Genomic DNA, 15,276 nt, shown 5'->3' with positions numbered 1-15,276 from the left:
TCATGTTGTGTACGTAACGAGCTGCGGCCATGTCCCAAGTCATCATTTCGTGCGATGATGTTTACTTCAAACTTCACTTCGCGGATTAGTTTCACCTGGCCTCAGCCTACTGCCGGCTGCCACACACCAATGCGCTTAAAAGCGAATTAACTTGTTAGATAAGTGGCAAAACTGAAAAGGAGCAATCCGCATCTGCGTGGTTGATGTGACACATAGATCACGCAAAATCCCACCAAATACCCTCCTCAACTGCACAACTAGCTCCAGTTATGCACGCATTACCCACGGTCCAGTACCTTTGAGGCTCCTTAATTTGCCTCTTTAGTTGCTCATCCAGCCTTTCGGACTAACAAAATACCTTCGCTAACATCTTCTGCGCCATTTGCTGCTCCTGTCCCCCACCAAATCGGCGCGCCAGTTCCGCCGTAAAAATCCAGACGAAACGCTGCTGCTTAACCAGAACCAACGACGACTCCTCCATTAGCAGTTGCATGAAGTGACGCACTTTTGCTGCGTTACAGTGGCGTTGCCCGAACAAACGGAGCACATCCTCGTCGGTTGAGGTGGGGCTTATATTCGCCCGCCTTATGCGGCCCTCGATGGTAGCGTTAATGCGTCGCTCCACCCACACAGGTAGTGCTCGAGGCGGTGTAGAGGAAATACGGTGAGGCGAACTCAATGGAACGACGCCCTCAACACAAGAGGCATTGGCTGAAGGAAAAGAAGAAGGCTGAAGATGTACCCGCCACATGGCTCTGGCACCAACAACAATGTTGTACAACCCGACGTGACTAAACGTGTCATTCAGCCGATCCTCCTCCTTTTGTGTAATCGGCGAGCGCATGATCATCTGCATCTCAAACAAGTAAATTAGCTCATCATACACCTGACGCGCTGCTCTGCACAGCTCAGCAGTAGGACGGGAGGTTACCTCGCCCACCTCACCAGAATCCTCCAATTCCGCTGCGTCGTACAGGAGCTCCGACATCGGAATCAACATGTCACTCTCTTTATTCAAGACACTCTTCGCAAAAGTTATACGCGCGTTCGCCGCAGCATTGCGCTCCTCCCACAGTTTGATAGATTGCGTATATTGATGTGGCTTTGCGCGCATGCCGAGAATAACCGTGAGCTCAATGAAGCGGGAAACGACGGGCATCGGCACCACGCCCGCCTCAAGCATAGCACGCAACGGCGCTGCGAGTGCTTCTACACACGAACGTACGTTGACGCCAACAGATGACGATGGAGCGTAGCGACGAGAAAGATCATATAACACTTCCGCCCAACCAAGCAGCTGCGACGCTCGCATATACCAGCCGTACGTCCTGCATAAAGATATGACATGATCAACAAGTGGTGTGAGGGTAAGTTGTGAAAGCAGAACTGGCTTCTGAAGCGCCGTGCGCAGGGCCGCCTTGCTCAGACTAACCGAAAGTGGATAATTCACCCCACGCCGTACAATTTCATCTGCTATCGATTGTACGAGCGTTAGTGAATCACAGCGTGTCTTTCGAACAAATAAAGACAACTGTAACAACTCCTCGCGGTCCAAATAATGTACCATTGGCGCCAGGAGAAAGTCCGATGTCCTCGCAAGTGATGCATGGAAGTCAACACCCAGTTCGCCCGCGATGCTCAACAGCGAGAGCAACTCCTTCGGAGTGAGGTCCGCTGATTTTTTTACGCGCTGGGTGATTGTTTGCCTTGACATTGGGCGCTTTTGAGAAGTGGCTTCACATGATCCAATAGCCTCCACCTCAAAGGCAATATTTTTTAGAGCCTTGTCGACAAAGTCGTAAACGGTAGAGACATCGTTGCACCAGCATTCCTTTCGAAGTACTCGTAATACACGGAATAGCTGCCTAGTTGTAAGTCCAGAAAACACATGGCCCACCGTATAGTTTTGCTTGGTGTCATTAATATTACCCCCCTTATTATCGTTGTTACTTTTGATATTACCCTTTTCACCTTTTTTTTCCCTACCACCGGGACCGCTGTGGATGGTAGTGCCATCTTTGGGCCCGTTCCCACATTTCCCCAGTTGCATCGCATCTCCTAATGTATCCCTCAACGAGCGATTCAATTGTGCCAACCTACCCACGGTACGTTGCCAAAAGTGGCTTGGTGCATGTGTGCCCGCTTCATTCACAGACCACATCAAACCTATGATTGGATCAGGGCTTTGTATTGTGTTGATATCAAGGAGTGCACACTCTACAATAGAACTCATGAGCGATAAATGCCCATGAAAGAGTCGTGGGCACTGTGACAGTACCGACCGCGCCTCTTCTGGTGAGAGTTTGCCCTCTCGCAACAACTCCGCAATCCACGCCAGCAGACTCCGCTGCAGGAAGGAATGGTAACGGCCACCAGAAGCATCCATAAGTTGTGCGGGCCAATGGGGCCGAAGTAACCGAGCGACTTCAATGTATGGCACCTCGCGCCGCTCAACAACGCGGGTCACTTCACTCAAAAGGATATCACGATGAAAGGCGGGAACTCGCTGCCGCCGCGCACGAATGGCCACGTAGCGCTGCCGTACGGCCTGCACCTTGGAACGACACAACTCGGCCAAAATGTCCTCACTACGAATATACGCCCGAAGTGCTTTCAGGAGTTGCAGTGGGTCTACCGGCCGGGGCGCAATACCGACGGTTGCATCCCCATCGGTTGCTTCCTTCTTTTCGTCCCCACAAGCGCTGTCTGTGACGGCAGCAGCGGCGGCGCCACTAGATTTCTTCTGTAGGGTAACTGCCATGGATATCAAAAGCTCAACTGTATTAACATGCTTACGCCTGCTGGCTTGAATTTTTTCCTTCGCACCTGCGGCGGGCACTGCGACTTCAGCTTCAACTTCCTTGCTACTATAAATATTACCGCTGGCAGCGTCAGTAGTGGCAGTTAGTGTCACGGGTGTGTGAGCAGTGTGCGTAACTACTGGGTTATTTAACTCCAGAGTTGAAGCCTTTAAATTCGTTGGGGCCGCTGGCGTCGCGAATCGAGCGTAAGCGGAGCCCACAACTGCAGCGCTCCTGCGTGGAAGAAGGCTTAGCCGTCGCATGCTTTCCTCTTCTCCCTCTCTTCCCTACACTCCCCGACGACTATGCAAAAAATACTAGGAATAAATGCAGCAAAAATTATTGTAAAAGGGGGAAGGGAAAGGGTGAGTGTAAAGGAATTGATTTAAAAAAAAAAGGAGCGGTGTGAAGTCTCACGTGCTTCGATTCCGCCATGCCACAAAAAAGAGTACATTGACGGAATTCGTTAAGGAAGATAGGTTAAACAATGTCAAATAGAAGAGGGAGAGCGGAGTAAAAACTCCTTGTTAAAACAACCTAAACACTACCAGTAACTCTAACCGCACAAGTTCAACAATATTCGCTACCCCGACGTCACATCCCCTATTGAGAGGTTTCGAAACCCAGCGGAGATTCCGCGACATAAATGAAAGGTGACTTACGAAACCCTTCAATACGAGCAGCAATGCACACAAAAACACATTGCAATGTATGCCACACTATTATTGAATTTATATGCTCCCAACCGAAGGACACAGGCAGCGCCATATATATATATATATATGTACACGTACGTCCCCGAGGCGGGGAACATGTTGTTGAAACGGGAGCGGAATATCGTATTTATTTTTAAATGTTAACCATTACAGGTGCGTCGATGTTTAAGAAGCGAAATTCTCCACTGGGCGGGGGTTCGGAGAATATATGTTCCAACAGATGAATTAAGGTGCAAGTCCAGCTACGGCACTCCCAGCATCACCTCGACACTAAAGTTAACAACGGCGATGGTGCGATGTAACGTAACAAAAGACATAAACAACTCACGTGGCGCAATGACCAGATATTTCACGCGCTGCAGAAAAAAAAAAATATCTTCACACCTTCAATTATCCGTTCGGGTCTATAAAGGTTGCGTTTAACTACCTGCATCAAATAATTCAGTAATGCAGTGACGTCGCGTGCACCATACGGTGTCGCACCCCACCAATATGCAAACCATATGCGAGCATTGTCTCCTTGACGTAGAAAAAAAAAAAAAGTGGTTCTCAACTGCCTTCTTCAGTTTGACTCAGCTTCGCTACAAAACAGTTGCGGTTTTTTTTTTTAATCGCAGACACAGCAACACAACCGCCGTACACACCGAAGGAAAAACGAAGAAAAGCGGGTGATGCATAATCGTAGGCTTTTCTTACGGAGGCGCAACTGCACAATGGGGAAAGAAACTTACCTGTTCATTTGGGCACCACACGGCAACTAAAGTTAGTGATGCAGCCTGAGATATTTGGCAAAAATGAAAGGCGATGCAAGGGCAACTTACCCAAACAGGCAGACGTAAAACTCAGCAGCGGAAAAAGAAAAACATAAGTTTGAACAGGGAAAATGTACGCGAGTCCTCTATGATCAAAAGGAAACAAAACTACAGCAATGACATTAAATTTAAAATAGAAGATACCTCGGTTCCCTCCCTAACACTGGTACAAGTTGGCCCGAGCATCATCAAAAGTAAAAGGAAACTATCATCACATGCTCGACGTCACGCCGGTGCAATGACATCATATCTCCAAGGGCAACAAAGCAAACGGGCATTCATATATATATATATATATGCATAATTCTGTTTATTTATGTTGGTGTATCAGCCGCAGAGGGAGACGAACCCTTTTCTTTTCTTTTTGATCGACACCTTTACCTTCAGCTTTGGCACACCGTAACGCCTCTTTTAAGCAGTCACCTGGCCGCTATAATCATCATATGGCAAGACATACAAACGCACCCACACGTTTACAACTTAATAACGATATATCTATACGGGGTTTTTGAGCAGGGACTCAAAACAGCGTTGGGCGGCTTCCCGCCACTTCAGAAAACTGGGACTAGCGCCCGCCGTGGATAAACTCAACGTGCCGAAGACGAGTAAGCCCACCGTTGTGAAGTCGAATGTTAATAGGCCCGAGGCACAGAGAAGCGGGAGGAGTACGTCCAAAACCAAGCTATATATGCGCAGTGTGCCCACAGCATTCACTGCAGTGCTATTTTGTGGCACTTTAGGGGAAACTACGGTTTCTACGTTGCCGTTAAGTTTAGCCTTCTCACCTCGTGACCGCGACAGGAAATTCTCCGGAGTCACGTCACCACCTAATACGCTTTGCAAATGCCTCCGTTCCTCCTCAAGTAATCGTTGAATCGAAGGAAGTAACGCAGCGTTTATGACACCATTCTTCTCCACATCCATCACCGTAAACGCTTTGCGTAAAAGGGTCGTGCGTGTCACTCGCACCTTTCGCTTCGCGTCCGATAGGCGGGACGGGCTCAAATCTCTTTCGTTCGCGTTGAGCAGGTTCATGTTTGCGTTTACTTTTGATGATGCCACAACGTAAAGCCGCATTGAATCGTAGAACTCTTCGCACTGCTTCGGCGTGAGTCGTACGCCCGTCAAGAAGAACAATTCATTTTTCGACGATGGAGGCCACGCGACACCATATATCTCCGCAAACTGTGCTACCGCGTCACACTCCATTTCCTTGGCTACATTCTCAAAATGCGGCACGCCCAATTTGGCACCTTTAGGCACCCGTGTTCCCTTATTTCCCTGTGGGGATGGCCGCTGGCGCCTGTTCGCACCGGAATCGTCACGACGGCTCATTCCACGACCAGCAGGTAATTTACCTCCTTCAACTAAGTGAGCGGGGGCCGCTGGCCGTCGACCCGGGGGCAACCGTTTCTTCTGGTTACCTAAGCGTTCTGTGTTCCATGGCAAGTCAGTCTCCTTCAAGAAGGATTTTACTCGGAAGAGATCAGCAAAGCACAGGGGTTTGTCCTTTCCTTCTTCCCCACTCTTTCCCTTCATTTTGCCCGCAGTGTTGGAACCCCCATCGCGTATCTCTACAATTCGTTGTGCCAGTCGTGCTACCTCCTCTCGTTGAATGTCGTTGAACATTCGCCAATGTTCTGTGTACACCTTTGCCTGAAGAAACATCTCCTCTATATCAGCAGCTTTCAAGGAAAATTTCTTCTGCGACGGATGTGGAAATGGTAGCGGAACCAGAGCAGAGGCGCTAGGCGCTAACGCAGTTGATGTGCGCGTTTCCCCAGGTGATAGCTTCCCAGCTTCACTCGCCGTAGGTGGAAGCACGTCTTTTCCCCTTGTGGTGGTATGCGGTATGTCCAACCGTCCTGCCCTTGTGTGCTTGCTGGCTGTGCCACAAATCTTAAGGGTGCCACCTTCCTCTACCACATCGTAGCTATCCGACCGCGTCATACCGCCGTCTCCGGTATTCTCTCGACTAGAAGACCGATATTTCCCCTTCAGATTATTTGCCTCCTTGGGTCGAGAAACTGCTTTTGGTGGTCTCTGCATATCCTTTGACCCAACACCAGGCTTCGACGGAGCCTCCAAAGGAGACATTAGTTGCGGCGATGATGAGCCTTGCTTCCCAGTAAAGACCGGCGGTGCGACAGGCAACTCTCCAGAGCCAACAACAGTAAAACTCAAACTCTTCTGCATGCTACTCCCGTCCGCACCTTCTTCATCACCACCCCCCGAATCACCCACAACAAAGCTGATGGTGTCATCGTTCGAAGCCTCACGCCGTGAAAGAGGTTTCTTGCCGCCAGTCGACTGCGTGTCCTCTATGACGAAAACAACTGATTCATCTCCACTCTCCGTGCTTGACCGCCGAAGGCTCCTACCGTTAGAGTCATTACGTCGGTTTCCCGCTATCGAAGTGGGGGAAGCTGCCTTAAGAGATATATTGCGCGAACCTCCTTCAGTTTGAAACTGAATGGTGTCTGTATTATCCGAGTCATCCCCTCCCGCCTCGCCACACACCACAAACTGCAAACTTGATCCTTCGGACGAACGTCTCAAACTCTTGCGTGAAGTGGGGGAAGGAGCTCCATGAAGTGGTGGCCGCTTCAAATCCTTCACGGAAGGTTTCCTACTCTCACCACGAGAGGCGTTCCTTCCCTCTCGACCGGCTACCGGAGACTCGAGCTCTGACATTACATTAAACTGAATGGTGTCTGTATTATCCGAGTCATCCCCTCCCGCCTCGCCACACACCACAAACTGCAAACTTGATCCTCCGGACGAACGTCTCAAACTCTTGTGTGAAGTGGGGGAAGGAGCTCCATGAAGTGGTGGCCGCTTCAAATCCTTCACGGAAGGTTTCCTACTCTCACCACGACAGGCGTTCCTTCCCTCTCGACCGACTACCGGAGACTCGAGCTCTGACATTACATTAAACTGAATGGACTCCGAATCGCTCATCTTGATCGGTGTTACTATAGCTGCGCCGCTTTGAGGGCTCTAAGTCCTTGGAAGTTCAGTGAAATCTTTTTTCACAGAAACGAAAAACAGACGCTTATAATTATATGAGAGAAAGGTAGGAAGTAGTGAACCTCAAAAGAAAAAGAAGGACAAATGAAAGCAGATACATTTATCTACTTATGTGTATATATTGATGCCGATACATGATAGCGCGAAATATGTGGTGGCGAGTAACACTTTATACACAACATGCCTTCAATTTATTGTTAGACTCAGCCTCGTATGCATCAAAGCAGCAGCCCAGGGGGGGCAAGTTGAAAGGGAGAAGGGAAAAAACACGCAAGACACAAAGGTAAGCTAGTTTCAATTCTACACGCAGGAGGGGGGAACTTTCACCATCACTTGAAATAATAATACATGTATGCCCTTTAGTTTCACTTTAACTTTGATTTCCTTCCCTCCCTCATTCTTGTTGTTCGGATGGACCGACCACATTCACGCGCCGCGAAAAGGAGTTCCGTTTCTTCTCGATACAAGGAAAAAAAAATGGGGAGAGAGCGGGCGTTCCTTACCGGCGGCCCCTTCCCTTTCCACCCCTGAAAAAGCAAAAGCACATGATCACTCATACCCGTTTCTTTACTTGTATGCATTTTTAGGCAATTTCGTATAACAGTTTAACACTCTAGAGAGAAGATTTTGCCCATGAAGAGAAACTATACATGAAGAAAAGTTATGCTGAGGCTACAGCTTCAGGAACCACAGCCGGCCCCATCTTTGATGCGAATGGCGTGTTGTTGGAGTTTGTGGGGACGGTGACGGGGTCGGCAGACGCGGGCGGTTTTCCACCGGCGGCCAACACGGGGCAGTTATTGATATCATTCGTCACCTTCCACCGCTCACTGAGTTGCGGTTTTTTACCGAAGTCACAAGCTAAAACACGGATGCGCAACTCCGCATTTGTGGCAGAGTGAGAAAGAAGATACCATGAATCCTGAGCGATACCCATCGTCAGATCAGTCAAAGGAAGGCAGAGAGATCCCAATATTTCGTCCGCAACGATGTCTCTGTTCCAAAGCTCGACACACACCTGTGCGTTAGCTTCGTTGGCCACGTGAAACCGAAATGTTTGGTTCCACACAGGGTTACATGTATTGTTCACGACTTTTGTCTTATGTATTGTGTCGCCTACCTGTACACAACAATAGGGATCAGGTGTGCAAAGCGTTCTCCTGTCGTGCAGGCTCCGCGCGGCACAAATACAAACCTGAAGCTTCCCCATTTCTGTTTCCTCTCCAATGTATGCAGCACCTGATAAACGCAACCTGTGTTATGACACCACACTCTCACATACAGTAGAACGAATAAAGAGGTGGGTTGTGATGAATACAGTTGAAGCAATGAAAGAAAGGTGTTTGAATCAACAACAACAATAACAACTGCATAAAACAGATGAGAGTGGCTTGTTAAAAGCATGCGATAAAACAGAGAGAGAGAGAGAGAGAGATTGACATGAAGAAATGCGACGTCCGCACAGGAAGCCATGGACTGAAATGAATTTATACGTATGTAAAGGCAGTTTCCTCTAACCAATGGTTACACTTTGATTTCTCCGCAAAAGCAGGGAACTCAACAAGAGGCGCAGACAACATGTTTCTTTCAAACAATATAACGGCATCCATACACACACACGTCACTTCCACAGGACCGCAGTGATCTCTTCATAGCAGTAAAATTAACAAACACGACAATCGGACGTGCCGGTGCACAGTTCGATCAGTTGGCGTTCCAATCACCTAAAGGATTCAGCGCATATTAATCCTGCAGTATATATATATATATATATATATATATATATATATATATATATATATATTCATCCTGAGGGCTTTTAGAAAAGAAGAATAAACCCCAACAACGTGACTGGGCCCAAGACGGAAAATGCGTCAGATGAAATTGAAGGTGAAAACAGTAATTGCAACCTACCCTGAACCCCGTAATCGAGAAACAGTACCACCCCAATGAGTGCGCGCTACGATGATCAAACTAATATTTGCTTGGCAAGAAAGATTCGAGTAACAGCACAAGAAAGAAAGAAAGAAAGGGGAAACGTAAACAGTTAAAGGCAGAAAGACTAGGAAAGTGAGTATTATCGAACACAAACACACGCCAAGTAGCCGCGCAACTCGCGGCGTATGTAATTCTTTAGCAGCAAGCTATGCGCAGAGCAATACAATTACCAATGCCGCAGCCGCAGCCGCATCGACCAATGCAAAAAAGCGGAACGAACCTCCATAACACTGTGGTGAGGTAAAATGGGCAAACAGGTAAAAGAGAATATATATATCCGTATATATCCGTATATATCCGTATATATGTGCGTATAGCAGTAGAAAAATCATCCACAGGCTGACTTTAAGCTGCTATGTTGTAGATACAAAGTGGCATAAAAATGACCTGATGGGGAGAAAGAATAATCGATGTTATGAACGGAGGTGTAACAAGTTGTAGGGGAAAAGCGACAAATGATGATGTACTCCTACTTATTGTTTAATGGCATTTATCGCTACCTCTTCCCAATTGCGAACCACACGAGCACACAGCGAAGGACCCCGCAAAACAAAAAAAAATGCAAAAGAAAAACAAAATAAAAAGGGAATAGCTAAGTATCTATTGTACTGAACAAACGTGTTACAATTCCGAACATTCCTTATTCCTTCCCTCCAATTCTTTTTTCCACATTCCATCCTTTTTTTTCTCTAGCTTTTTCTTTTCTTTTCTTTTCTTCTATATGACCCACTTTGAGGGCGTAATTACCCAACTGGGTGCACTGCATGCTAATGGTAAAACTAATGAGTCACAAATAAACAAACCGAAAAAAAACGTAAAATGGATATATATATATATATATACTATTTATTTATCATCACGTATTTGTAGTGTAGGCATGTCCGTTCGCGCAATCAAAAAAAAAAAGACGATGAGCAAAGTTAACCTCAAAAAGAAAAACAAAACATAGGGACGATGTCACTTATTTTCCCATTCCCTCCGCATTCTCTAAACGAACCCTTCACTTACGCCTCATTTGGTATATTCCCCACTCCCCACTTCCCCCCTCAACACAAATACGTTACGTTGCTGTCAGCCGATAATAAAGCCCTGCACGTTAAAAAGGAAAAAAAAAGAAAAGAATTCCCCTCCACTGTATTGTGCCGCAGCCGCTCGCATTTAACTCCATAAAAAAAATCCCTCTCAAACTACGGATAATAAGTTTGAGTTATATATACACACACACACACGCCAACGCAGTGAACGGGAAAGGAATATACGAAAAAAAAAACACGAACAAACAAACAAAGAGAATGACGAAAGAAATTTTTTTAAAAAAAATCCGCATTAGGGGAGGAACAATGAAAAAAAAAAAAGAAAAGAAGGTTATGAAAGTGGCGGCCGACGATTATCAGGAGAGAACGGAACTGCTGAACCCAATTATTCCTTTTTTTTTCCTCATCACTTCGCGTCATAAGCAAATTTTCATTAATACAAACACACACGCGTATATACACACACATACACACACAATATTTGATCGGCATCAATCGGCAAGCGGTCCAGAACGAATAGGGAAAAAAAAAGTTCAAACAACAGAAAAACGGCCGAAGATCCAGACAAACCAGAAAGAAAACAAAAAAAAAGACAGAGGCGACACGCCAGTCATCCCTCCTTCTCTTAAAAAACCACAATTTCTCTTACAGCACTTACTTTAGTAGCCCCTAATTTTGAAAGCAGCACACAACAAATCACAAGGCGGTCAACTTTCACCCAATTGTAAGAAACACGTGGCGTGTTATCACAGCAAAAGTTAAGCAACGGTCTTTTTTTTTCCGTTCAATGAAAAAGAGAGGGGAAAGAAAGCGAAACGATATAATCGCCAACCGTACGCACACGTGTGTTTTGTCGCGAAATAAAACAATGAGAAAAGAGGGGAAAAAAACATTATTCACGTACCCACCACACCGTACTCTCAGCAACCTGAACGTTTAGACCCGCCGCCCTTGGAACCGAAGCAAAAACACCTTGACAATTTAACTGGAGACTTCTCCTTTTTTCTTTGATCCGATGCCTCTTCTTGCATTTGCTCAACCCTTCGCCCTCCCTCAGAAAAATCCTCCACGCCGGCGTCTTCATCGATGCGTTTCAACATATCATCAATTCTTTTGCGATGTGAAGTCACTTGAGGGTTCTCATCAGCTTTACTGTCCTCTCCGCTTTTGCCCCTGGCGGCACGACTGCATGAAAGAACTCCATCACCGCCATTTGCAAATGATGAAGCACGCGCCTGCAACGAATTGCCACCAAATCTAGCCGTATTTTGTACACTCGGTGGAGCCGCATTATCCTCTTGAGGAAAACACTCAACATCTGTGGCGTCCTCCGTCTCAACCTCGCCGTCTGATCCATTACATTTAACCTTCTTATCAACAACACCATCACCCGGGGCCGAGCGCTCACTATGAACCGCCACTGCATCCTCTTCACCTTCTTCTTTTACTGGGGAGGATTTGTTTGGATCCACATGTTTGCTGGAATTCACGGTACACTCGGGCTCTGCAGCAGCGTCCGCTATAACATCCTCATCCTCACCCTCAACATCAACATCAACATCAACATCAATTCCATCGCCGTCAATAGGATCAGCCATAACTGTAGCAACAGTCCCATTTGAGCCACGCCCCCGTGCGCTCTTCAAATTATCAGCCGCATCCGCGCCGCCATGGCAAACATCATCTTCGTCAGCACATTCTCTTGGAGAAAATAACTCATCCTCGGACGCTTTTGTATCTTTCCGAACATCCCTCGATTTAATGGAAGAGGGTGACGACAGTGACGCCAGGGTTCCATCTGCAGTGAGGGCTGGATCCTCCGCCACTGTTCCTTCATCTAATGTAGTTTCGGGCTCATAACATAAAGGAAGAAGCGAATGCAACGGATCTCGCTCCGTTACCGCTGCCTTTTCCTCTTTAGCTTCCCCACTAGTGGTCGCAGCGTAGTTATCAGGAAGCGACTGACAAAGGCCGTGCAACACTTCCCATACACCGTAATTGGTTTGCGCACTAGTTTCATAATAATGCACGTCGGGGAACGCGCTAAACAGTCCGGACTGCAGCTCAGACTGCGTAACAAATCTATCCATATCCTCAGGCTCGCTGTTATCAACAAGGTCTACTTTATTACCAACAATAAATATGTGACGGCCACTAATATCGGGATTGTACTGCATGGCACGCTTAAGGTGCTGTGAAGTTACATGGGCAAAACTTTCTCTGTTTCTCACATCAAATACAACAATGAGCGCAGAGGCGCGGCGGAATGTGGAGTCGTGCACAGAGGCGTACCGCTCTAAGCCGGCAGTGTCCCAAAATTGCAGTCGCACATGTTGTCCCGGTCGCACACTCCGCACGACACGGGAAAAGAAATCGGTGCCTACGGTTGGTGTTGTGGCGGGAAGCGGTTCCAACACGTTTTTGGTCATAAGAGCCACATCCGCCTTGTCGTTGCAATCAGTTCGAGTGTTGGCACCATTTTGAGCACTATTTACCTCCGCTTCATACTTGTTAGCCCCTTCTGCAGACACATTTGCCGAATTCCCACTTTTGTCGTCACCCTTCTCTGCGCCGTTGGCCCTCGTTTGTTTGTTTTCGGCTTGAGGCAACGGTGAAATATTCTCATATGGAATATCGAGCAATCTCTTCACGATGGACGTCTTGCCAACATTATAGTCGCCCACCACCGCAATCTTAAAAACAAACATCTGCTCATCCTTTTCTTCTCGTGTATTTCTTCCTTCAAGTGGAGCCTCGACCTTAACGGATTCCTCCGCATCGGCTACGGCATCCAGTGATTTCGGGTCCTCCACACGCATTGCCTACAGCACCCGCTAATCGGTAAAGAGAAAAAAAAGAGAAAAATACCGAAACGAACACAATTTGCAGCGAAAGGGAAAGAAAGAAAAAAGTGAAAAACTTTAATAAAGAAAGACGGTAAAAGAAAAAAAAACGCCCCACACAGCTCTCCCCCTCCCAATGGATGAACAAAAATAAATGAAATATATATATATGCTGATTCCCCTTCCGCACCTACTGTCCAACTGAAACTTCTTTTATATTTGTAACCACAAGAGTAGTAAAATAATAACAATAAAATGAATAAGATACTCAATACGACGCAGCATTAGAGCAATATTTGTACCGGTTTCCCCTTTAGAGCTAATACCTGTAATCCCTTCCTTTTCAAATAACTTTGTACTACCTGATGAATAAAAGAATCTAAATGCCAGATATTCTCAAACCAACAGACAAAGATAATGAGAAAAGGGAAAAGAAAACCTATGTAACACATGAGGCTGAGGTAAAAAAAAAAAAAAAAGAAGCATCAGTAGCAGTAGTAGTAATTTTCCAGAAACCTTTGGAAAATGGGTGAACGGCACATGTATTTGTGTTGTGCCCACATGAAACATAAAGAGCATGGAAATGGAACACGTGGACAGGAGGGAAACCACAGTTAAAACAGCGAAGGGTGTGATTTCAGTACTCCAAAGCGGAGATGGGGAAGGAGGGAAACATTGAAAAAAAAAAAGAAGGAGCATTAATAATAATAATAATAATAATGACAACAACATGACGATGATTATGATTATGATGGGCCGCCACTAAAAAGTGTATTTGCTTCAACACACGAAAACACGCATACACGCGTATGCGTTCATTCATACACGCCCACGCACATCAATGGTTGCAATAACTTATTCTACGTAAACAATAATCATAATAATAATAATAATAATAAATGCAACCACAACTCACTTTTCAACAAACTCGTTTTACTTCGTTATCTCCCTCTCATCCTCTTCCGTTTCTCTATCGGACACAACCAACCGGAACAACACGGATCACAATCGGTTTGAACGGCCCCAGGAAACCAAAAGGTAATGAAAGAAAGAAAAGGGGAAAGGGAAAAATTAACATAATAATAAAAAAAAAGAAAAGACATACATATTTGTATATATATTTATATATATATATATATACTCAAATGGATCCCCGCTTAAACAATCTCATCATCACAATCGAAATTTTCAAAAAAAAAAAGCTTCATATGCTTCCCCTTTCCTGTCTAAAGCCACTTCTCACACACAAAAACTGCCAAATAAAGCCAATGCTCGAACCAAATAAAATGTGTGGAAAAGAAGCGGAGGCGAAAAGAAAGGTTAAAAGCAAGAGGAAGCGCAGTTTCCTTTTTTTTTTAATATATATATAAACAAAAAAAGGGAAGCAAAAGGGCATGCGGCTCGCTTATGGTGGCGGTGGGGCTGCAACGAAACTGGAAATAGTCCAATAAAAAAAAAGGGGGTAAAAAAAGGCCCCACCACCGTTATAAGCGCCCGTGTTTCCTTTAAACGCATACAAACATAAAGACGTGCAGATTTCCCAAGTACCCGCTTGTCACAAACGAAAAAAAAACAAACTAACGTGTCCAGTTTCCCAGTCACATACATACACTGATCAGCTCCCAATATTACCACATAGCGTTTGCCTACGTGTCATCGCTGACTTAACAAATTGGTAAGTAAGTAAATCAAAACTATAATCTATTCTCACACAGCGGGCATGCATAGATATAAAAATATACGTATATAACAAGAGTAAGAAACATCCGCAACAGCCACCTCCCCGTTTTGAAGAAGCGGCAGCCTCCAACAGTGTAATATCTTTTCATGTAAACAAAAGTGAGGAACTCAAGCAAGAAGAAGGAGGGGAATTTTTTAGTAATAATAATAATAAAGCAGAAAGCCACCTTAAACAAGAGGGATGAAAACTCTTTTAAAAAATGTTGACAGAAGAAAAATTATGCTTAGTCGCCACAGCAGGTATCGATCTCGCCGCCCATTTTCTCTCACGTGCGCGAACCTTGTTCCTCACAATGCATAAA

The 15,276-nt window shown here is 45.8% G+C and overlaps 4 protein-coding genes across 4 annotated transcripts, besides 11 other annotated features; all 4 read right to left on the bottom strand.

Moving 5' to 3' along the window:
• Positions 1-15,276: part of a sequence feature (sequence corresponds to BAC RPCI93-28A12) that runs on past both edges of the window.
• On the bottom strand, positions 347-3,064 carry Tb927.8.8170 (hypothetical protein, conserved; the record flags this gene model as incomplete). The annotated part of the gene is made up of 1 exon (XM_842547.1): positions 347-3,064. One exon carries the CDS (start codon positions 3,062-3,064, stop codon positions 347-349), a length of 2,718 nt encoding a protein of 905 aa, XP_847640.1.
• On the bottom strand, positions 4,825-7,290 carry Tb927.8.8160 (hypothetical protein, conserved; the record flags this gene model as incomplete). Its single annotated transcript, XM_842546.1, has 1 exon — positions 4,825-7,290. One exon carries the CDS (start codon positions 7,288-7,290, stop codon positions 4,825-4,827), a length of 2,466 nt encoding a protein of 821 aa, XP_847639.1.
• On the bottom strand, positions 8,021-8,569 carry Tb927.8.8150 (hypothetical protein, conserved; the record flags this gene model as incomplete). The annotated part of the gene is made up of 1 exon (XM_842545.1): positions 8,021-8,569. The coding sequence occupies one exon, from the start codon at positions 8,567-8,569 to the stop codon at positions 8,021-8,023; it is 549 nt and encodes a 182-aa protein (XP_847638.1).
• Positions 8,774-8,794: a microsatellite.
• Positions 9,115-9,163: a microsatellite.
• Positions 9,625-9,673: a microsatellite.
• Positions 10,053-10,074: a microsatellite.
• Positions 10,181-10,211: a sequence feature (AT_rich).
• Positions 10,830-10,868: a microsatellite.
• Tb927.8.8140 (small GTP-binding rab protein, putative) lies at positions 11,312-13,210 on the bottom strand (the record flags this gene model as incomplete). The annotated part of the gene is made up of 1 exon (XM_842544.1): positions 11,312-13,210. One exon carries the CDS (start codon positions 13,208-13,210, stop codon positions 11,312-11,314), a length of 1,899 nt encoding a protein of 632 aa, XP_847637.1.
• Positions 13,934-13,963: a microsatellite.
• Positions 14,102-14,133: a microsatellite.
• Positions 14,336-14,374: a microsatellite.
• Positions 14,582-14,613: a sequence feature (AT_rich).

This window comes from Trypanosoma brucei, chromosome 8, assembly GCF_000002445.2.
Source record: "Trypanosoma brucei brucei TREU927 chromosome 8, complete sequence".
Taxonomy (NCBI): Eukaryota; Euglenozoa; class Kinetoplastea; order Trypanosomatida; family Trypanosomatidae; genus Trypanosoma; species Trypanosoma brucei.
The sequence above is the reverse complement of the archived record's forward strand: the minus strand, read 5'-3'. Positions and strand labels throughout refer to the sequence as shown.